The 22,263-nt window shown below is 54.6% G+C and overlaps 1 protein-coding gene across 4 annotated transcripts; it reads right to left on the bottom strand.

The window, feature by feature from the left end:
- Window positions 1-21: 21 nt before the first annotated feature.
- On the bottom strand, window positions 22-19,106 carry RARG (retinoic acid receptor gamma). Of its 4 annotated transcripts, none has more exons than XM_036758370.1 (9): window positions 18,920-19,106; window positions 8,564-8,698; window positions 6,560-6,708; window positions 6,019-6,160; window positions 5,148-5,308; window positions 4,487-4,663; window positions 3,242-3,446; window positions 2,743-2,901; window positions 22-1,420 (listed from the first exon to the last, which is right to left on the bottom strand). In XM_036758370.1, the coding sequence occupies exons 1-9, from the start codon at window positions 19,104-19,106 to the stop codon at window positions 1,221-1,223; spliced, it is 1,515 nt and encodes a 504-aa protein (XP_036614265.1). In that variant the 3' UTR covers window positions 22-1,220. The 4 variants fall into 4 exon arrangements, with proteins under 4 accessions (XP_036614265.1, XP_036614266.1, XP_036614263.1 ...); XM_036758371.1 differs by lacking the exon at window positions 18,920-19,106 and adding an exon at window positions 11,375-11,786; XM_036758368.1 differs by lacking the exon at window positions 8,564-8,698.
- Window positions 19,107-22,263: the final 3,157 nt, after the last annotated feature.

Here is a 22,263-nt window from a genome sequence, read left to right as displayed (position 1 = left end):
CCACCAGGATGAAGTCAGATCTCACGAGTTTCCATCACTTTATTTTGCAAAAATAGAAAACTCAGCAATATGCGATACAGCGGGAGGGAAGGGGGATGTAAACAAAGGGGGGGAGGGGACAGCACCCAGCCCCCCCAGAGAAAAAGGGGGGCCAGTGGGAATTTTATTTGGCAGCTAAATACAAACCAGGGGTTGGGAATCAGAAGGGGCCCTGGGCTCCACCCCCAGAACCCCCAGGGGGATGGGGGGTAATTCCAGGGTGTAAACAAAAGCTAATAAATAAATAAGAGGCTTCCTCTCGGTAGGGTCGGGATCAGCTAAGCAGCCCTCCCCTCCCTGGGCTGAGCTGCTCTGGGGTATTGTGGGGGGAAGGCACTAGGGGTGGAGAGGGAGGGGCTCCCCAAGCCCCTCTGTAGTGTAGAAGGGTTCCGCCCCGATGGCTGAGATGGGGGGCGGGGGACACCCAAGGCACATGGTAGGGCTGGGGGATTCTTAACGGAGGGCACTTCCCCTTTTTGTGAAAGGGGGAGTACACGCTGGAACCATCAGCAAAGAGGTGCAGAACGGTCCTGCATCTGCTCCCCTTCACTGCCCCCAGAGGACTGGAGGGGACCAGCTACCCCCTACCCTGAGCCTGGCACACAGGGAGGCAGAGGGCAGTATGTGTCAGGCAGGGGGCATTGCACAGCGATCACAAGGGGGTGGAGGCAGCTGGCCCAGCCCCCCTGCTCCTCCCTTTGGTCTCTAGTGTTCCTAATTATTCCTGGAGGTCTCCCCAGATGGGGTGGGGGTGGGGATAGGAGGGGTGGGGAGTGGGAGACAAGGTCCTCACCTACTCAGCACCAACAAAGGTTCTCCCCCTTCTCCCTGCTGGAGAACCGAGGGAGCCTGATGTCCAAGAGATAGCTCCTAGATTCATAGCTGAGACCTCGTCTCACCCCTCCGATTCGATCTCCCTAAAGTGGGGAGCGAGGCACAGGAATCAGGTCCCAGCCAGAAAATTGTGGGGAGGAAGCCCAGTAAGGACTTGGTGAGGGTAAAGGATGGACAAATAGCCCAGGAAACTTTGGCAAAAACAAGGAGCTTGAACTGGTGCTGGTTTGGGGAATGGGAGTGAAGAGAGGGCGCATAAGGTCCTCTCCCAGTCACTGGTGGGGATGGTCAATCTGCTACCTGGGTATCTGATAACCCCTTACCACCGCCACCACAGCAGGGGGAAATCAGGGGTCTGGGTCAGGGGCGGGGCTGAGGTCCCCATCACCCCCACCCCCTATGCCCTCATCCTCGCTGGGGGGCTCTGGTCGGGGGCCAGGCTGCGAGGAGTCGTCCTCAAACATCTCAGGGTTCTCCAGCATTTCCCGAATCAGGGGGGGCATTGGGCCTGGGATCTCCATTTTCAAGGTGATAGCCCGTTCTGCTCCTGTGAAGAAGAATCCCATGGAAGAAATGATCAGACCTCATTACTTCTCTTACCTCTGACCCATCCACCTCATTCCCATTTGTCTCTTGGGACTTGCCAGCATAGACTCCCTCCTCCAGCCTGATAGCGAGGGTCCCTATGGTGCCAGACACATTCCTCAGGCTCTCCCATCTCTGAGCACTCCTCTATACAACCCTATCTCTCCCCTTAGTCCTTCCTAACTTTGCTCTATAGGGGCAGCTAGAACACTGGACCTGGAGTCAGGAAGACCAGAGGTCAAATCCAGCCCCAAACACTTACTAGCAGCGTGACCCTGGGCACCCTTAACCTCAGTTTCTCAACTGTAAAATGGGGATGATAACAGCCCCAATGTAGGGATTGTTGTAAGGATCAATAAGGGAATATTTGTAAAGCACTCAGTACAAGGCCTGGCACACAGTAGGTGCTTAATAAATGTCTATTTCCTTCCTCTTCCTGGAAGCCTTTCCAGAGAAACTGTACCCAGTCCTAACTTTGATCCTATGAGCCCCAATGCTGATGTGGAAAGTCAACCCAGTTGTGCTCAGGCAGCGGGGAAAGAATTTGCTTTGGAGTAAGATCTGGGTTCAAATGCAAGCATTAACATGTACTAGTTATGTGATCCTGGGTACTGAGACTGGGTTCTACTGAGACTCAGTGCTCTCATCTGCAAAATGGGGCAGTATTTGTACCATCTGCCTCACATGGTGACTGAGGAAAGATTTTTTTTTTAAAGTTTGTTATTACTATGCAGTGGTGGTGGTGGTGGTGGTGGTGGGGGTAGTTGTGTTTGTCCTTTGTTCTCGAAGAAGACCATGACATCAGGGAGATGATGACATGACTTGCCCTTGACTTTGACGTGAGGGAGGGAGGGCTGTGCAAGGTCACCAGCCTCGCTTTCTCCTCCAGAGCCACCTGGGTCTGATGGCCTGATATTCACCAGGATGACTGGAGATGGCCCAGGATACATTGTAGTAGTAGTAACAGTAATAGCAGCTACCATTTATATAGCACGCCAAAGTTTGCAACAGGCTTTACAAATCTGACCTCATTTGATCCTCACGATGACCCTGGGAGGTTGAGCATTATGATCCGCATTTTACTGAGGAGTAAACTGAGTCAGGCAGAGGCAGCCACCAAGTGACTTACCCGGATCACACAGCTAGCAATCGTCTGTCCCATTTCCCCCCATCAGTCTGGGTACCTCCTCTGGATTTCCTTCTCCTCCCTCTCTGAGTTCTAGGGCAGGCTCTACCCCCAGCTCCCTCCTCCCTCCATCACACCCTTCCCCCTTCCAGGCTGACCCTTGGTACTGATGCCCCGGAGGTCAGTAATCTTCATAAGCATCCTCGGGAACATGTAGGGCTGGCTAGGCCGACGCCGCCTCGCATACAGCCTCAGAGCCTCCAAGAGCGGCTCCTGCAATTTGTCCACCTTCTCTGGCTCCTCTAGGTCCATTCGGTCTGGGGAAGTGGGGAAGTAGAGGGGAGGGCAAGAGGAAATATTGTGAGAAGACACAGTAACAGTAGAGGACTGGAGACAATAGGAATGGGGACCCAAAGAAGGGGGGACCCCGCTATGGGGTGTCCTAGAGCAATTTCCCATAGTACCCCCATTTGGCGAAGAGAGAGGAGAAAAGCTTATAATCCAACCTCGTAGGAATAAGAAAAAAAGGGCTAAGGTAGTCTCTCCCAGAAGTAGCTGTTTTAGAGAAAAACTGGACCTGTGGGGTCTGGACTGATAGGAGTATGAGGAAGAAAAAGGCCAAGGGAGGGTCACCAGATGCCAGGGGACATGGAGTACCTCCACAGATGAGGCAAATGGCACTGAGCAGTCCAGTCTCCGTGTCATCCATCTCGAGAGGCAACAGCTGCCCAGCAAAGGCAAAGACCAAGTCCGTGAGAGGCCCAAAGCCAGCATTGTGCATCTGCGTCCGATTTAAGGTCAGCCCATCAGAAAAAGTCATTGTGTCCTGCTCTGGGGTGTATCGAGTGCAGATCCGAAGCATCTGGGGGGGAAGGAGAGGAGTGAGGAAAGACACAAGGTGAGGAGGTGGTCAGGAGTGGTTCTGGCCTTACTGGGGAATGGCAGGAGGCTCTATGATACTGTCTTAGTAGACAAGGGGGGATCTGGGGCTGGGGCACAAGGTTCAGGGAGAGTGGGGAAAGAGAGGAATCTGTGGCCTGTCAAGGAAGGGGGTGAAAAGGGCCAACCGAGGCACGGCATCTGGGGAGGGTCTGTCAGGAACAGCAGATCTACCATGAACAACATACCGACTTGGAGAATAAGCCCCAAGAATGGGTATAAGCTGGAAGAGAAGGAACATAAAAGAAAGAGGGGTAGGAGCTGGAAAGTCATTTCAAAGAAGACTTGAGGTAAAAGGGTTTATCTGTTGGTCAGAGATCAGTCCTAGGGAAAGAGATGGGCCTCTCAAAGGGTTCTGAGAGGACCAGGTTCTAAGGTGCTAGAATGGGGAAGAGAATATCCTTGGGGTCAGTCTTAAGGAGCTTGGGAGTGGGGAAGGGAGCTCAGAAACCTGAGTTCAAGGATTTGGGGAGCAGTAAGAACACATACACAGAACACTTTTAGGCTTCCATAAAAACTGTGAGACAGGTTGTGTAGATTATCATGTGTGCTATTATCTCCACTTCACTAAGGAGGGTCATGGAGACCAGAATTCAAACCTAGTTCTCCTGACTCCAAGGACACTGTCCTTTCTGATTTACCATACATACTGGGCTCCTTAGGTGGGCAGTGACAGGACCTAGTGACCTAGGAAATATTGGAAAGGAGACCAAAGAAATCCAACCAAAGAAATCTTAGCAGCCTTAAGCTAAGGAGGTAGGGGATTGGCTTTGGATGAGACGGGTCTCAGGGGCCTAGCTGGGTGCAGATTAAGGATCTCCCCTGGGGGAAATGATTTCTAGAGTATGGAAAGTTTTTGAGATGTGGGAGGTCTTGAGGGAGGGGGATCTAAGGAAAGGTAGAACCTAGATATGACCTAAAGAAAGTGTTCTTAGATGGTTGCTAGGATTCCCTGGCTCTCACCAAGATGTCCAGGCAGGCTGCCTTGAGGAGGGTGATCTGATCGGCGATGCTGAGTCCTGTGAAACCTGGAAGCCTCTTGGCAAACTCCACAATCTTGATGATACACTTGGTGGCCAGCTCACTGAATTTGTCCCACAGGCCTAAGTCCAGTTGCACCCGGTGATCTGCACTTGAGTTCTAGGGATGGGAATTGGGGAGTTACAGGTTCAAGGGCCATTGTGACCTACTCTCAAATTCCTATCCCAGCATAGGCTCATAGTAAGTGTTTACTGAGGGGCAGCTAAATGGTGAGGTAGAAAGAGCACTGGCTCTGGAGTCAAGAGGACCTAAGTTCAAATCCAAACTCAGACACTTACTGTCTGTGTGACTCTGGGCAAGTCACTTAACCCCGACTGCCTCTATTGACTATTCCCGATCCCTAAAGGGGTCCTCTGAGAACCTAATTCAGTGTATCTTCTTCTCATAGCTTGCTGATCCTCTTCCCAAACTCTCCTGCTCCTCTTCCCTCTCAGTATCTCCAGGAGCCCATCCCCTCCTCCCTGTGCCCACCCTGAGCCCATCCCCTCCTTCCCGTGCCCACCCTGAGCCCATCCCCTCCTCCCCATGCCCACTCTGGTGTCTTCCTCCAGTCCTACTCCCTGACCGTGCTGTGTCCACTCACCGTTGTATACTTGCCCAGCTGGCACAAGGAAGGGAAGGTCTCTTGATGGGCCTTGCTGACCTTAGCGATCAGTTCCTCCAGCTGGGGGCTCAGCTCATAGCTGTCAGGAGGACCCTCTTCCTTGACTTCCTTTTTCTTCTTGTTTCGGTCATTCCTGACAGCTTGGGGCAGGGCAGGGAGTGAAGACAGAGAAGCACAGGGAGAGAGGTCAGGGCACCCAGGTCAGTCCCTTCCCCTTTTTCCTGTGTCTCAAAGTGATCCCCTTCCTCCTTCCAGCACCCAACCCTTGCCCTTCCATTCCCCACATTCACTGTGTCTCCTAGCCTCCCTTCCCGGGCTCAGGGCCCGTAGTCTCTGCTCCTTCTCTCTCCAGGCAGCAGGACTCCATCCTGCCCTTCCTGTCACCCTGCAGAGCTACCGAGGGAGCCAGGGAGGGGGTGGGGATGGGGGTGGCAGGATACAAGGCCGGCAGGATATCCACTTATAGCCCTGGCAGCACAATGGTGGGGGATGGGTGAAGGAGAGGGAGCCAGCACCCCAAATCCGTGTTAAGGAAGAATGGGGAACCTCTAATAAGCCCTTGATTTTCCCAGAGGAGTAGGGCATGCGCTCCCTAATCACCACTCCTATTTGTGGGAAACCAAAGGGTTAAGGCCCATGAAACTGCCTGAATTGGGGGAAGGGAGAAAGGGTTGAGAATGGGTGGGTGGGGGGTCCTCCTAGGTAGTCTTCAGTGGTAATAAGTATAGGAAGTCCTGCAAAGGTGGGGGGGTGGGTGGAGAAAAGGGCAGGGTTTCAGAGAGTAAGGTAGGGACCAGTCATAGAGACACCGCTGAGAGAGTGTGTTCCCAGGAGTGGGCAGGGGGCCTACCTTCCTTGGACATCCCAACTTCAAAACACTTCTGCAGGCGGCAGTACTGGCACCTGTTTCGGGTCACCTTGTTGATGATGCAGTTCTTATCCCGGTGACACGTGTACACCATGTTCTTCTGGATGCTTCGTCGAAAGAAGCCCTGGCAGTGGAAGGGGAAAAAGGGGGGAGGGGGTCATCAAGCCAACATTCCTAGAGCTCCAAGCTCCCACAGTCACTTCGACCCACCCAGAGCTTCTCCCCTTCTCTCCCAACCTCCAGCCTAGAACAGTGTATTATACCCAAAGCACTCACCCAAACACCTCTTTGCCCCACCCCACCCCAGACTTCCACTCTCTGACCTCACCCCCAACCCTTTTTGTAACCTCGGCACTTAGTACAGTGCTTGGCACACAGTGGGTGCTTAATAAATGCTTGACTGACCTACCTACCTAACCCTTAATTTTGGTCCCCCACCCTTTAAATCAGACCCACCCCACCTTGCTCTGGGGAAGGGGCGCTTCAGCCCAGATCAGTGGGTCTAGACTTTCCCATCACACACCTTGCACCCCTCACAGGAGCTGACCCCATAGTGATAGCCGGAAGACTTGTCGTTGCAGACGAAACATGGCTTATAGACTCTGGGAGGTGGAGGGGGTGAGGGCGAGCTGGGCACCATTTCCTCGGAGCTTGTGCTCTGGGTCTCTACAGCTGGGAGGGGAAGGAGCAATGTGGAATTAACTAAGGTACTCCCTCCCCACAACACCCTTCCTTCTGCTCATTCCTCCGGCCTTCTAGCAACAACAATCCACAATAACTCAGCCATGCAAAGGACCTTACAGCAACAAAGTTCAGGCTCCCTCCCGTTGACACACAGACCACTTTACCATAAACAAGTGGCCTCCCCCCATTTCCCCACATGCATATGATCAACACCCACCCATCAACAACCCTACAACAAAGCTAGCCTCACCTTCAGCTCTTCAAGGACAAAGCCTAACCCCCCCCCCCCCCGCCCCAAATCCAAAGAGACTCAAGCCCAACCACAGAGGTTAAGTCCTCAGTTTCCTCATTTGAAAAATGACCTGTTTGGTCAGGATTATCTAAGGGTCCAAAATTCTAGGACCCAACCAAAAAAGCCAGGTTCTGGGTGTCCAACTTTTGCACTGACCAAGGTTCTTTGACCTTTTTCACTACCCAGGATTCATATATCCCCATCGTCCAATGGCCCCCTCCTTGGGGCCTCTGGGAGAGCAATGGGTAAGTGGGGAGCTGGAGTCTTATGGAGAGCCTGGAATGCTGGGCCTCCCTTTTTCCAAAACATAATAGGGTAGGAAGTTACCCTTTTCCCCTCAGGAAATGCTTTAATAACATGCCCCTATTCCTTAATTTCTCAGTGTCCTTGCCCTAAATCTATCTGGGGTTAAGAGAGACTGAGAGGTCAATCTGGGTGAATGTAACTCAAGTGCCCAAGCTTATCTCCTGGCTATAGTATACACCCCTCTCCCCATAAAAAAGCATAAAATCATAGCAATATAAACTGAGAAATTCTGTTATTTTACAAATGAGGAAGGTGAGGACCAAGTAAATGAAAAGGCTTGCCCAACAACACAGTGAGCTGGCAGCAGATCTGAGACAATAAATCACATCTCATTTAGTCCCCACCAAGCATGATTAAGTTCCTACTAGGTGCAGTGACACTCTAGACACTGTTCTGATCCAGGGGCTAGAGTTGAAAGCAGGAAGAAAAGACTGAAAAGGTGGGACTCTGAAAATGGGGCCCAGGAAGGGTAGAGACAAGGGGGGCACGTATGCAAAAGCACGTTCAGGAGTCTGTGGGGAATACATGCCTGGGAAGGCATGCATCAGCATGCAAGGAAGGGTAGGTAATGAGGGAGGACTATCTTTGAAAAGTCTGTCTCCATGCTTCTCCACTCCTGATTACATTACAGGGCTGCTGAACTTAGAAACACCCAAACACGGCTCCCAAAGTGGGGTAAACCCATCACACAATGGGTGAGAAGACACTACTCACTTCTAGCTGTAGTAATTAATCTGAGCAGAGACAAGACTGCTTTTTATATTTGGTGGTTCTGTGTGTATGTGTGTGTGTGCCCCCATTCTCAAGTGTTAGGTAGGTCAGGCCAATCCAAGGGAGTCTCACAATTAGAGCAAGAATTACCCTGCTTTGTCAGTGAATGAAGGAATCCAAGACGCATCAGCCCACTGGGGCCCACCTGGGATTGGTCCCCAATCCAACAAGGGGCAGTAAGTGTGGAAAGAGCATCCAAAAGTCAGATTACTGGGTTGCAGCCTGGCTCCGCCAAGCCTGAGGGTGGGATGGGGGAAGGGAGACCTGACCCCCCCCCCATTTACATAAGAATCCAGATGGGGAGGAGAAAGATGCCTGAGTTCTTTTCAAAACTGAGGGCAGGGGCTGTGGCTGTTCCTAAGAATCCAGGAGGGGGTTGGACTGCCAGATTCTTTCCCCAGACCCATCTTCCCCACCACGCTTTACTCTGGAAGAACTGTGCCCACCGGGCTACGAATGGATTTGGGTGCTCACCTCGGGCACTGACGCCTTCCTTGCCCTCAGAGAGCTGCCTCATTTCCTCTCTTGCGAAAGGGCCCCGGGTGGGGCCAAGCCGGCATGGGGCAGTGCCAGCCAATCCACAAAGCAGGGGGGTTCGAGGAGACAGGCCTAGGGGGCAGTTTTTCTACTTTGGGTGATGCCATCACCCCTGCCTGGGCACCCTTTTAACAGCCCTCCCTTGCTCCCCACCCCCACCCCACCCCCGCCCCAATCTCCAAACCCTGAAGTACAACTAGTGATTTCAGGACCCATCTGGTGAGGGGAAGCTGCTCCAAAGAGACCCTAACCAATGTTGGACCCAGCCCTGTCCCCAGCAAGGGCCCCCTAGGCACGATAGGCTTGGCTGGGGCAGAATCAGGGGGGCCTCTTTTGGGGAAGAGGAGGTGGTGGGCTCTGGGTTTTTCTCCTTTTAAAGTCCAAATTGCTGAAATTGAGGAAATTCCTGGCCAGCCAGTTGAGAGCTTCAAACAAACTCTTTATAACCCGCTGTAAATGCTCCCAGCTGCGAGGCCCATGGCACTCCGAAGCCCCAGGCTGTGGAGCAGACCCATACCTCCTCCCAGTCAGACACACAGAGACACACACACACACACACACACCCCCAGCTCCCCATACCCCCCAGCCCAGAAAAGACCCACAAAAAGGCAAAAGACTCAACACACAACACACACTCACCCAGCAACAAAGTGGCACACTAATAACATACACACCCATTCCTGAAACAGCCAACAAGTACCCCCAAAAGACCCAGTAAGTCCTAGAACACATTTTTACTCAGCCCTCTTCCTAGCTGTCCAACAAGGTTCCTCAGCCCTCCTTAACTGCTTGGCACCCACTGCCAGATGGACCCTGGGCTGTCAGGGGGTAAACACCCCCCCTCCCATGGCAGTGGTGAAGAGAGGAAGTGGTCAGTTAATGCCTAGGGGCAGTCTGAAATGATAGAAGGCCCTACCTAACCCCACAAAACCCTAGTTCCTGGAATACCCCTCCTGACCTCCCCACCCCTAGCCCAAAACTACATCCATCCCCTTCACCCAGGCAGTGATGGGGCAGCTGAGAATCCAGGAAGGTTTGGGACATACCTCCTCCTCCCCTAGCCCATCCCTGAAATGCCAAGACCCAACCTCCCTCAGCTCCAACCCCCCCATCCCTTCCCATCTAATTCCCTTCATTTCCACCACCACCACCACCCCCAGCCCCCCTCAGTCAAGTCATTAGATCTGAGCAGCTCTGCTCTGGAACCGAAAACGGCTGAACTTGTAAACAGCACTACTGAGTGCCAAGGAGTGAGGCGCGTTGGCGGGGGCTCTGGGCTCGGTGACCGGGCTCGCACACTCCCACAGCGCCCCCAGTCCGCCCTGCCCTTTTCCCTTCTCTCTTCCCGCCCCCATCCTCACCATTCCCTAGCCCCAACTACCCTTACCCTGCTCCCCTCCCTAAGGGGACCCAGGCCCCATGGAAATTGTGAATAGCAAGTTGGGGGGGGGGCAGGTCACAGCCTCCAGCTCCCTCTGGGCCCCCCCTTCCAATTGGCCCACCCCCTCCTCCAGGCTCTGCAGCCCACTCTTCAAAGCTGCCTCTCATCTGGACTTCATTTTTACAGCCTCCCAGTCCCGGCTTTTTATTACAGCTCTGGAGAAGGGGACTCCAGGGCCCCAGTCTTCCCTCCCCAGCTCTATCTATCCCACCCCTCACCAGAGGAGGGCAGGATAGATATTTTGGGGCCCCACTGAGGAAGAAATTTCCCCTCTCTGTGACTAGGCTTTCTTCCCACCCCCAACACACACACACACATTTTTTTTCTGACTCTGTGCTTCCTTCAAACTGGTATATGGAAAAGACCCAGAGGGAAACTCTGCCCTCTTCGTGCCCATCATCACAGCACCCCACCCCACCCCACCCATACAGGGTCCTTCCTCCTGAAGTTGTGGGAGGGAGCAGGCCTGGGTTACCCCCTTCCCCCAGCTCACTCCCCACTCACAGTACTACACAACCATCCCCTTACACATACAGGGGAGGGGGACAGGATACACTCTCACACATATCACTTTCCAAAACCACCCACCCCCTCATCCACTGTGGGTCACACACTCCGTCAGACTCATGCCGCAAACATCCACACAGGCGAACTGTACACACTATGCACCCAGGGCCACACAGGCAAAACCCACTGGATTGGGTGAGCTGGGAGGCAATCTGCAGAGAGAGAGAGAGAGACACACACACACACACACATACGCACAGGGATAAACTAACACACACAAACACACCACCCAGACACATACTGAGCCACACCAACCACACACACTCCCAAGGTCACAAACATACACACATTGAAAATAACTGTCACCCACATTTCCAGTATCAAATGCTCGTCCACAAAAAGGAATCACAAGGTCCACCTAGGGACCTTAAAACTTTAGACACACTCCTGAGCAGAGCTCAGCGTTCAAACTCTCCAAGAGCAGGGTCGACTGGTTTGTAAATTACACAAATAAACACCAGGGTCTCCCTCCTCCCCAAAAAGAAACCTCTAAGCGACACTAACCACACACTCCAGCTATACAACCACTATGGAAATCACCTACTATACACCAACTGCACACACCCAAAGAAATCTCCGGGGCCCCCCCACATTTAAAGGGCCAGAACCCCCCCAATTCAAGGATTTAAAGGGCCCTTGTCAAGACATCTATTTTAAGTCCACCCCCCAAAAAAAAAACATTTAAAGGGCCAGTATCCACCTCTCTTGCACCCCATACCTCTGTCCCAGGCGGTACCTACATTGTAGACTGGCGGACTGCGACCAAGCAAAGGACTCAAGTCCGGCGAAGCACGGGCTGCCGGTGGCTTTGCGCAGCAAGCCAGCCCCGGGCCCCACCGCCCCGTACAGCCGTCTGGGGCTCCCGGCAAACGTTTCCATGCAATCGTACATCGCGGCTCGGGGTGGAGGGGGTGGAGGAGGTGGAGGGGGAGGCTGGGCGCCGGGGACCCGCGGGCAATCCCCCTCCTCCCCCAGCAAGCGCCCCGCTACTGGAGGGAGGCGGGGGAGTGCTAGTGCCGGTCGCCGGGCCGCATAGGGGGGAGGCGTGGATGGGGGGAGTGATCCCCAGTAAGAGGGAGGGGGCTGGGCGGGGCTGGAAGCCGCGGCAGCTGCGGTCCCGCTCACTCCGGGCGGGCGCCGAGGCTGCTCTCGTTGGGGAGACCTTTTGTAAAAGCGAAGCCTGGAGGGGTGGAGGGGGGTGGGGCTTGGAGAGCAGAGGGGGCCGGGCACCGAGCTGGAGCCGAACGAAGAGTCAAGCGCGCACAGGCGCGCGCGCGCGCATATATACATACACACGAGCGCGCGCGCATGGAGGCATAAATAAATCCATGCATGCACACATCTTGGAACGCACGCATATGCACATATTCGGCAATGCAAGCACATGCCCGCACGCATTTGCAAACATAAACACGCTTGCAAGGACACCCCTCGAATTCACTGTTCACTGTACGGAAGCCCGTAATTTGCACCCACGCGCGTGTCTAGAGTGGAGGCGGAGGCAAGAAAAGAGAGGGGGTTTGCATACTCTTCGTCTTCCCTAACATCCTCACTTTCCTTGCAATCCGACCCAAGGGAAGAAAAAGATCTAGGTCTTGGACTAAGGCTAGGGAAGGGAGGACCGAGGAGTCCTTCCGCCTCCAGCGCGCGCAGCGCCGGGTCCGAAGCTCTCGCTCCCCTCCCCCTTTCCCCCCGGGTTGGTTCCTGAGGCTCCACCCCCTCGGCGCGCGCTCCCGCCTTGCGCTCGCTCGCGGCACATTCCTGCGGCTCTGGCTCGGCCTCCTCTAGTCCCCGCCCCCTCTCCTTGCCTCCCTCCCCACCAACTCCTTGTCCCGGGGCCGAAGCGCGCGCCCGACGTGAACTCTCCGGGAACCCCCCTCAGGGCTGGCGGCCGGGCGCGCTCACCTCCCCCTGACCCGGCCCCGCCCGGCCCCGCCCAGCCGGCCGCCGTCCCCGTCGGCTAGCGTCCTTCTCCGGCCCCCCCACCCCCTACGAACAACGCAGCCCTGGGGGCACCCTCTTCCAAGCTCTGGGGTCCTTGACTGTCTGTCTAACGCCTCCAACCCTACCCCCGCGCGCACACACACGCGGCTCCTGTCTGCTCCGTGACTCCCACTGCCCTCCGGCTCGCAATCCCCCTCTTTTAGGGTGCCTGACTGTACCCCGGGAAAGCTCCAAAATTTCTCCTCCCAATATAAGTGTCCCTCAGGGATTCCCAAATGCCCAACTCAAGATTCACCAACTACCCCCGGCCCAGAATAAACAACTTCCCCCAAATACCCCTCTAGGATGTGCTCCCTAGTATTGCCAACTGCCCCCTAGGATCACTGTGGCCCCCCGAAATCAATAATTCCCCCTCCCATGAACTGCCCTTCATGATCATCAAAAGACCCTCAAGATCACTAATTCTACCCCAAATCAAAACTGTCCACCAGAATCACCAAATGCCCCCTGCCCCAAGAATCGTCACCTGTCCCCAGGATCATTAACTCCCCCTCAGGACCACTAACTGCCCCCAGGATCACAAATGTCCCTCGGAAGTTTCCAGTGCCCAGCTCGTAGGGCTGCTCCCCACGTACACACGCAACCCCACTTCGCGGTGCCCCTCGCCTCTCCCTTCCCGCTCCTCCCAGCATCAGTCACCCTCCCGGTGTGGGGTTATGGGGAAACCCGGGGCTGAAGGGAGCCCTAGAGCTGGTGGGGACCCAGGACTGGGGAGGAGGGACCAGGAGCTGCTGGGGAGGGGGGAACGGGGGCTGGGGCAGAGAGGGTGGAGGGAAGCTGGTCCACGTCAAGAGTTTGCCCGGGCGGAGTCGGGGGGCCTGGCCCCGGGACAGCGCCAGCGGCTGCTACTCCCGGAAACCGCCCCCCCTGTCCCTCCCCCACCCCATCCATCCCCAGTGCCCCGCCCCGCTGCCCAGCCGCCCGGCCTGCCCAGCCGGCTCGGTCAGCCTGGCTCACACTGGGAGCCGCGGAGGGAGTGGGAGCGCCGCCCGGCCTGGCCCGCCCCCCCCCTCCACACACACACACACACACACACACACACGCACGCACGCACACACAGACACACACTCTCACACTCACACACGCACACTGCTGGCCCTCCCCACCCCCCCCAACCCAGGCCCCGGCGGCGGCGGCAGCAGCAGGGTGGGGCGGGGCGCCGCTTTTCTAAGAATCTCTGATGCAATTGGGGGGGAGGGTAGTTAAGGGGTGCAAGGGACTTGAGGGGACAAATATTGGGTACAGGGTTGGGAGGACAGATAGCAGAGCGGAGCAAAGAATGCCACAGTATGCTGGAAGGTGAGGGCTTCGGGGGTGGGAATTAAAGGTGGGCTTCAGGGGCTGGCAGACTGAGAAGGGGCAGAGATGGAGGGATTGAGGGTACTGGGAAGGTGAGACAGGCTGTGCGGAGGGTGCTGATTGAATCAGGGGGCCGGGGCTGCAAACGGGGAAGGGGGATGCTGTCCTCTTTCCAATCCAGGGTAAGCTCCCCCCTCATCTTTTTAACTCCCCATTCCTGAAGGGGGCACCCCAACAAATAAGTGATGTATTTTTTGACTTGGAATGGAGCCAGTGGTAGGGTTTGGGATGGGGGGCAGGGGGTAGAATCAGAGAAGTCCCGTGAATACTCTTGTAACATAAATTTATGTGTGGGAACCAAAATGGGGGTGACACCAACTCCCCAAAACCCAGGTGGAATGGATAAAGGGATCCCAGTTCTTCAATGTAGGCTGTCAGTCCCCCACCCTTCCCCCTCCACCCTTCCTCTCCCGAAAGGTCCCAATTAAGTCAGGCCCGCCTGGTTGGTAATTAGAACCAGAAGTGGCCAGGCCACTGGGAGGGGGACTGGGAGGAGGGCACAAGAGGAGTGGGGGAGGAGGGTTCCAGAAAGCCCCAAACCCTTGCCAGCCCCCCTCTTCCCAACACCAGATGCTCCCCATTCCACATCACCCTTTCAGAGTTCCTTCCCTGCCTTCCTAAGAAAGGGGGTCCCACGAGGGGAGGGGCATTAGAGCATTCTGCCTAGCCTGGCCCCCCTCACAGCCTTGGGGAAAGGTGTGACAGGGAGGGGGGTGGGGAGCTGCTCAACTCCCCCCTTACCCCCAATGTTCCCCCTGCCCTTATTGCAGCAATTAGGACCATTACTCTTCTAGCATTTCATGAAAACCAGATGTTCTCCACCAGCCTGGGGGGGGATGGGGGCACACTGCCTGACTCACCCACTCTTCTTGTGCCCCTTCCTCCTCACAAGCCTCCCAATGGCACATGAGCACACATACAAGAGAAGGGGGAACAGGGTGTCTGCTCCCCTCCCCCATAAAGAAAGTGACCATCCAGGCCATGAGTTCTATGGGTCCTGAATGGTCTTACCCTCATCATTACCCTTCCCCCAACACTACCCCTGGCACAGATGGATTCTAGCTGACATGCAGGAGGGAGGAAAAAGGGGGAGATAGCTTTCTTTATCCCTCACACCCCCCCAATCCTCACTCCTAATCAACTGTTTCTCTTTTCCAATTTATTGGGGGGGATGTTACCCGGCAAAGTGGGCACGGCCACAGGGAAGAAGACCTGAGTTTGGGAGCAGCCCCTGATGGGAGGATGGCCCAGGGCAATGGGAGGGGTCTCTGGAGCTCGGGGAGGTGGGACTAAGGGGTGGGGAGCCTTGGACTGGGATAGGGGCCTTCCATGGTAAAGACTGGATAGAGGGGGGCCAGGGAAAGGCTGGAGAGGGGTGCAGACTGGGCCCCAAAGGCGGCGGCTTGCCCAGCTCCCCCCGCCAGAGAGGTTTCCTGTTGCAATCAAAGCCCCGTTTGTGTCGGCCTGGAGCTGGAGCCGAAGGAGGAGAGAGCAGGGAAGGGGAGGGAAGGAAAGGAGGCGGTAGTCTGGGGTTTTTTCCTTGAGGCCGCCTGCCCAGTGCCCTCACCCGCCTGTTTGCACTCTCTGCCTCTCTGTATCTGAGTCTCTGTCTCCCTTTGTCTGTCTTTCCTGACTCTGTCTTCCTGGTTGTCTCTGCCGAAGGATTTCCCTTTGTTTATGTCCATCCCTTTGATTACTTCTCATCTCTTTTATTTCTCACTTCTGTTTTCTGTGTATGTCTATGTGCCCCTTCGCCTGATCCAGTAGAGATGGGCAGGGCACTGACACATCCTTAGATGTGAAACGCAATCCCCAGATCCTAACAACTCAGCTACCTCCCCAACAGGAGAAAGACCTTTTGAGAACCTTCCCCACCCACTACACTCTGCCCCCCTGCCCTGGGTTAACATAAGTGCAATACTGATACATTCTCAACATTCAAAAATTCACTCACCCTCAGACACAAAAGAAAGACCCCTAGAGTCTCACATCAAAATACAATGTCTGAGGACACACACATACACGAAGCCCTCCCTGCCTTCACATGCACACAAGCCTCTACATGCCTCAGTCTAGCACGTGCTCCCCCCAACCTCCCCCACTTTGGTTCCCTCAGACTCAAACCCAACGGTGGGCCCCTAGCTAGTACAGCAGAACCCCAACTACCAAAGGGGAGATTCTGAAAGAGGCTAAGGATCTGGGCTTCTGAGAAAGTGTGAACATGACCAGACCTGGGCAGGTCTAAGATAATGCATTTCACTGGCCCGTCCATGCCAATCTCGTATCTTTTTCTCTCAAAAGGGCTGTGAATAGAGGAAAATGAAGCCAGGGAAGGTAGGGTGGGGAGGTGGAGAGATCTGGGGCCTAAAGGGAAGACAGAACCCTCACCACTGCCCAGGGCTTCCCTAGGAAAGCACATGGTTCCTCTTCTCTCCTTTTGTTTCCCTCTTTGCTCCTACCACTACAGCTTTCCCATGCATCTTCCCCACCCAAGTTGTCTGAGGCCCAGGCTTTCCCACCCCCAACCACCACAGCTCTGCCCAGGCCTGTCCCCAGCAGCCGCACCCTCCCCAACCCTCCCCAGCTCCCGGTCCTAATTCCTGTTCCTCCTCCAGAGCCTACTTCCCTGCCCCTAGCTTCAGGGCAGCCTTTGGAAAGGGAGCCCATGCTGGTCCCTGACCCCTTCTCTAACCTTAACCCCACCTTGAACCCTAAACCCTGACCAGAGACTGGGTCACAGGATCACAGAAATGGAGCTTGGGTTGTAACCCAGGATTCCTGGCTCCCAGGTCTCTGGACTGTCTCCCTAGAATAAGGGTTCTTAACCTGGTGTTGTGAACCTGACTTTTAAAAAATGTATGTATGTATGTATGTATTTTGATAACCATTTAAAAACCTTATTCTGATAAGTCCATAGGTTTCACCAGACTGCCAAAGGGGTCCATGACAAGAATCCCAGCTTAGAATCTGCCAGTCCCATACCTACTGTCTCCCTTGCCCATCCCACTCCCTGCCAGAGGGTTTATTTTCCAGCCCTCAAGTCCCACATTTGCTTCTCCTAAGATACAGACACCTTATTCCTAGGAAGAATGGGGTCCAAAGTCCTCATGATTTTGCAACAACTATGTATGGTGACAGGGCAGGGGTCTTGGCCTTCACAATCCAGATCCCTAAACCTCATTAGACATAGAAAGGGGATCCAGAGAGTTCTGCTGGGCCTTAGACAAAGAGGATACGTCGTTTCTTCCCATGCACCTGAATGCCATCCACATAATTTCACCATTTTTTAGGCACACCTAACAAAGACCGGCCACAGCAAATCCATCAGACAAGCCAACTGGCTCCTCACATACTTCCTAGGTCCCCAGCCCTGCTTGTCCTTTTGTGTGTGAATAATACATACGAATGTACACGTATGCCTGTAACTACACAGGGGCACACGCACACACACACACACACACACACACACACACAATGTCTCCTCTCTCCAGATGAGCTCACTCTTTCCAGTACAGTTGCCAGTCCAGCCTAGTCACCCCTTTCCCTCCTTCCCCCCACCACACACACACACATACCACTCTCAGTGGCCCCTCCTCAAATACAGGGCTCCCCTCTCTCCCTACCCTCTCCCACTATGTCTTCATTTCTCTATCCGGGATTCTCTGACTCCATCTATCTCTGTCCCTCTCTTTCTCTGCTTTTCTCTCCTTTTACTGTCTTTCTCCTTTCTAGCTTGGTCTGGGGGCCTCCCTCTCTGCCTCACCTGCCCAGTCTGTCTCTCTCTCATCTCACCCTGACCCCAGTTCCTAGGACCCTGGGCACACCTGCTCGGGGACAGGGTGAGGAGAAGAGGTCATAGGTAGAAGGGGCTGGATGCCCTACAGGAGGAGTGTGTGTGTGTGTGTGTGTGTGTGTGTGCTTGGGGTCAGTGGGGGGAACAGGGGAGGACCAGGTGACTGTCAGCACCCGAGGATTTAATTCAAAGTGGGTAGGGTAGGGGGGCATGTTGGGATCTGCGCTGCACACAGGCATTGTGCCAGGCCCCAGAGGAGGGGAGGGGCACAAGTCCCACAAAGAAGAGAGGGAAGATAATCTGAGGACACCACCCCCTATCTGGGGCCCCACCTCCCCTGTTTAAATATAAAGTTCTTCTCCTCCTATAGGACGGTCTCCACCCCATCCCAGAGTCTGGGAGGATGAACTCAACTCACCCACCTTCACTCAACCCTGGGTCTCCTTTTTTCCATTTTGGCTTTGGAGTTTTCAAGAAGTTACCCTTCTGCAGCACAGACTGAACCCACCAACCCAGAAAACAATTACCGCTCCCCAGACCGGCTCCCTAGCCTCCTCGGCCTCCTTTCTGGCGATAGGATGCTTGGCCTAGAGTCTGGAAGACGTGGGTTCCAATCCCAACTCAGACACTTACTAGTGGCGTGACTCTGGGTCAAGTCTACAAGCCTCAATTTCCTCGTCTGTAGAATGGGACTAGAAATAGCACCTATGGCCCAGAGTCCACTGGGAGGAGCAAATGGGATAATGCTTATATAACGCTTTGCAAACCTTCACTTGCCGTATAAACGTGTCAAGCATTATTATTCAGCAACAAATAACTGCCCATGACTAGAATTCTCCCAAACCCCGAGTTCTTCCTCTTCTGCTTTCCCCAAGCCATTTGCATGCAAAAGCCCTCTTCATAACTACTTCCACATGGCCCAGATCCCCATCACCCCCACCCCCCTCAACAAACACTGCATCAGAACAGCTTTTCCAGTACCCCAAGCTCTCAGACCTAACTTTCCCACCTGGGGGCCCAAGACCCTTGGTAACCATCTCCCCACTCTATAATCAGCCTCAATTGGATACCCTGTATCTGATTGTCTCCCCTTCCCCTCCCTTTCCCTCTCACAGCCCCTGAGACTCACACAGAGAGGCCATCTCCTTGGGGAGGTCAGGCTGGCCCAGGCCCCGGAAGCCAGGACTCAGCATCTCAAAGGGTGGAGATCCCCGAAGTCCCCCGGAGAAGGCGAAAGGGAAGCTTGTCGTCCCAGGGAAACCAGCCCCGGGTCCCAGGGCACCGGGGACAAACAGACGATCCTTATTGGCAGTCATGGCGGTGGCATGGGTGGCTGAGCCCTCTAGGGTCTGCAATGGGCGGGGGGGACCCTCAGCCACAACCCCCGCCCATGCCCGACGCCTGGGCCCGGGAGGCTCCGTGCCCACCCCGTCCAGCCCAACCACCAGGGCTCCAAGGGTCCTGGAGTAGGAAAGAAGAAAAAAGGTCAGATGAAAAAGGTGAGGGGGCATCGTTTTTTGATTGTAAATACCCTTCTTGTGCCTCACTCACTGGGCAGCCACCTTCCCAATCTGCAGCTACTAGTAAAGGGTCCTTGGAAATTTAGGGGAAACACAGAAGGGGACTTGTGCTGGGGCTTAGAGACACCCTCTAGATCCACTCCAGGGGAAAACGGTCTTGGGGCCTGGGGCTATCATGTGTCCTAAGTAGGTGAAAGAGGTGAGGCAGGGGGTAGAGGGAGGTGAGAGGTCAGGCTTCAGGACACACCAGTTGGGGATAACAAAGGAGGAGGAGAAGTCTCTATCTCCATTCCGCAGCCCAGGCCTGTCTCTATTTCTCAGGCCCCTTTGTGTTTCCTTATCTCTTTATTAATCTGTGTACATTTCACACTCAAATCCTCCTCAGCTACCCTTCTGGCACACTTATCCAATTCCCCTTTTCTGAAATTCTTGTGACCTTTTCTCCCAATTTTTCTTCCCCCTTCTATTAACTCTCTCCTCCCTCTTTCCCTATCTCTTCTCTCTTCCCTTTCCAAATTCCCTCAACTTCCACCCCAACACTTCATCTTTTCCCCAAATCTCTTTCCCTTTTCCCCTAAACGCCTCTTTCCACTTCCTTCCTTCCTTCTGCCTTTGCTTCCATCTCTCTTTCTTAGGCTCTCCCTCTTTTCCTGCACCCCCTGCTCACTCTGATTCCAGCCTGTATATGGTGTCTGGGCTCAGGAGTGGGAAGCCTATGCGCCAAGCCCAGGGCATCCCCTTCTAGGGCTGTGAAATGGGAGGGAATGGATAGAGGCAGACACAAAAGGGGGAGACAGAGGTGGGAAATGCTCCCACATCTCTCTTTTCATTTCAGCATCTATTCGTGGGACCACAATGACCTGTCTTCATACTTATCATTTTCTGTTTGTTTCTCTCATCTCATCTCTGGGCATCTATTTGTCCTGTATTTTTACAATCCTTAGATTATCTGTCTTCTACCTCTGCTTCCGTTTCTCTGTGTGTGTGTGTGTGTGTGTCTGTACATCTCTCCCATGTGTCAGGGACTCTGGCCCCCAGTGACGTATCTTTCCATTCTGGTCCTCAGACCTGGTCATGAGACGCCCCCTACCACATTCACCTTGTACCACACCCATATCCCCACAAATCTGACCTTCCAACCTCAGGGGCCCCATCTTTCTTCCTTTTCCCTTCTCCTTGCAGTCCTTATCCCAGGTGGAGCCAGGAGTCCTGGCTCCCAGAGGCCTCTGGGCCACAGCCCAACAGGCTGGGCCACATTCCAACTGTATTAACCCCTTTGATGCCAAGGGTGAGAAGCAAAAGGCTCCCCCCCTTGCCCCTCCCTGGCCCTAGTTTAGACTTGAAGCCAGGATGCCCAGCGTCTCCTATTCTGGTTTCACTTTTTCCCCCTCACATATTGAGATTCTAGACCCTAAAGAGAAGGGAGAACGGGAGACAGGAAGGTAGGAAACCAGAACTGAGTGCTCAAGTACTTGGGTCTCCCTAGAGAATGGAGTTTGTAGATGAAGGAACAGGAGCTGCCTACCTCTCATCTCCCTAGAGATTGAAATGGCGATGGGGGACAGGGCCAGGAAAGCTTAGTTTCTCTTTCATTCATTGTAGATGGGAAGCTCAGGCCCAGGGTGGGGTGGGGGGGATGTTGGGATTGGAGGAAAGGGGTGGTACAGGGGGAGTAAAGAGAAGCATTGAGTTGGATATGAGACACCTGGGTTTCCCTGGGGAGCTGTCTGGAAAGAAATGTTTTTCACCCCTCTACCCTACCAATATCCCACCCCAGAGAACGGGCCCAGTTGAGGGGTGGGCTGCTTTACAAAGCAGCTTCTCTTGTAACTGAGGGGGGTGGGCGTGGGCAGGGATGGAGGGCGGATGAGAAGGGGGGCATGTCTCTCTGCCCAGTCCAGCTAAGCTTGTGGAACAAAGAGGCTCTTGTGGCTGCTCTCCCCCCACCCCTTCTTCACCCCCCCCTGAATAAACACGACCACCTTTTTCCATGACCCTATCCACAGTCCTAGTGGAAGGATTCAGGCATCCTTAGGCCTCCTGCCTAGGCCCCCTGGCTGCTGCAGAGGGTATGGAGGGTGTTTCCTTTGGCCCTGTGCCAACCTCAGAGGAGCCCAGACCCCAGGGTCCCCACCCACTCCCATCCCCAGGTGTCTTCCCTACACTAAAATGGCCCCAGGAAAGGGCAGTGCCCAGGGGAGAAGGCAGGCAATGCCAGTGGAATGTGTGTGGGCATCGGAGGGCACGGGCAGGGTGGGGCAGGGGGGAAACTGGAGGTGCCAGTTAGGTGGCTTTCTGAGCCAGGGGGGGAATGTGCCAGGGTGGGGGTAGAAGGGGGCGTGCCCACCGCTCTCTACCAGAGTCCTGAGCTATGGTGTATGAAAGGGGGAAGGGGTGTTGTTTGGGAGGCAATCCCCACTCCCTTCTCCTAACAAGGGGGGGGGCACAAGTTACATTTCCCTAACACTTCCCTCTCTTCACATCCCTCTAAAGTGTGGGCACAAGTGAGGTTTCCTCACCTCAAAAGGTCCCATGTCCCTCCCCAGGGGTTAATCTATGGCTGGAGAGGAGCAATCCTTCTTGGACTTGGGAAGTGAGATTCCAGCCGCCCTGAACCTCAGACCTAGGTACTGGATCCAGTTATCCCAACTTTCTGACCTACTCCTCTTTCCCCCATTCTCATGCCCTGATCCTCCTCCCCATTCAAACAGACAGCACACACTTACCCTTTGGCTGCCTGAAACACTCCCTCCTACATACTGGGCAAGGCTGGGGGGACTAGGCTGTGACTACTAGGAAAAAAGAAGCAAAAGTCAGTAAGTAGGGCTGGAGGAATAGGACTCTGGGGTCCTTTACCTAAGTCTCCCAGCCTTTCTCTGATCCAACTGGGCTTTCAGCCAGAGGGATCCAGAAGAAACTCTTTCAACCTAGCCAGTTGGGGGGGGGCAGAGTA

This window comes from Trichosurus vulpecula, chromosome 5 (assembly GCF_011100635.1).
Source record: "Trichosurus vulpecula isolate mTriVul1 chromosome 5, mTriVul1.pri, whole genome shotgun sequence".
Lineage (NCBI taxonomy): Eukaryota > Metazoa > Chordata > Mammalia > Diprotodontia > Phalangeridae > Trichosurus > Trichosurus vulpecula.
Note: the sequence above shows the minus strand (reverse complement) of the source record. Positions and strands in the feature narration are given on the sequence as shown.

Coding starts and splice junctions, on each gene's coding strand:
- RARG (XM_036758370.1), bottom strand. CDS start 19,106: ATGACTGCCAATAAGGATCGTCTGTTTGTCCCCGGTGCCCTGGGACCC. Junction 6,709..8,563: donor GGAAGGCGTCAGTGCCCGAG/GTGAGCACCCAA, acceptor TTCCCCTCCCAG/CTGTAGAGACCCAGAGCACA. Junction 6,161..6,559: donor GCTCCTGTGAGGGGTGCAAG/GTGTGTGATGGG, acceptor TTCCACTGCCAG/GGCTTCTTTCGACGAAGCAT.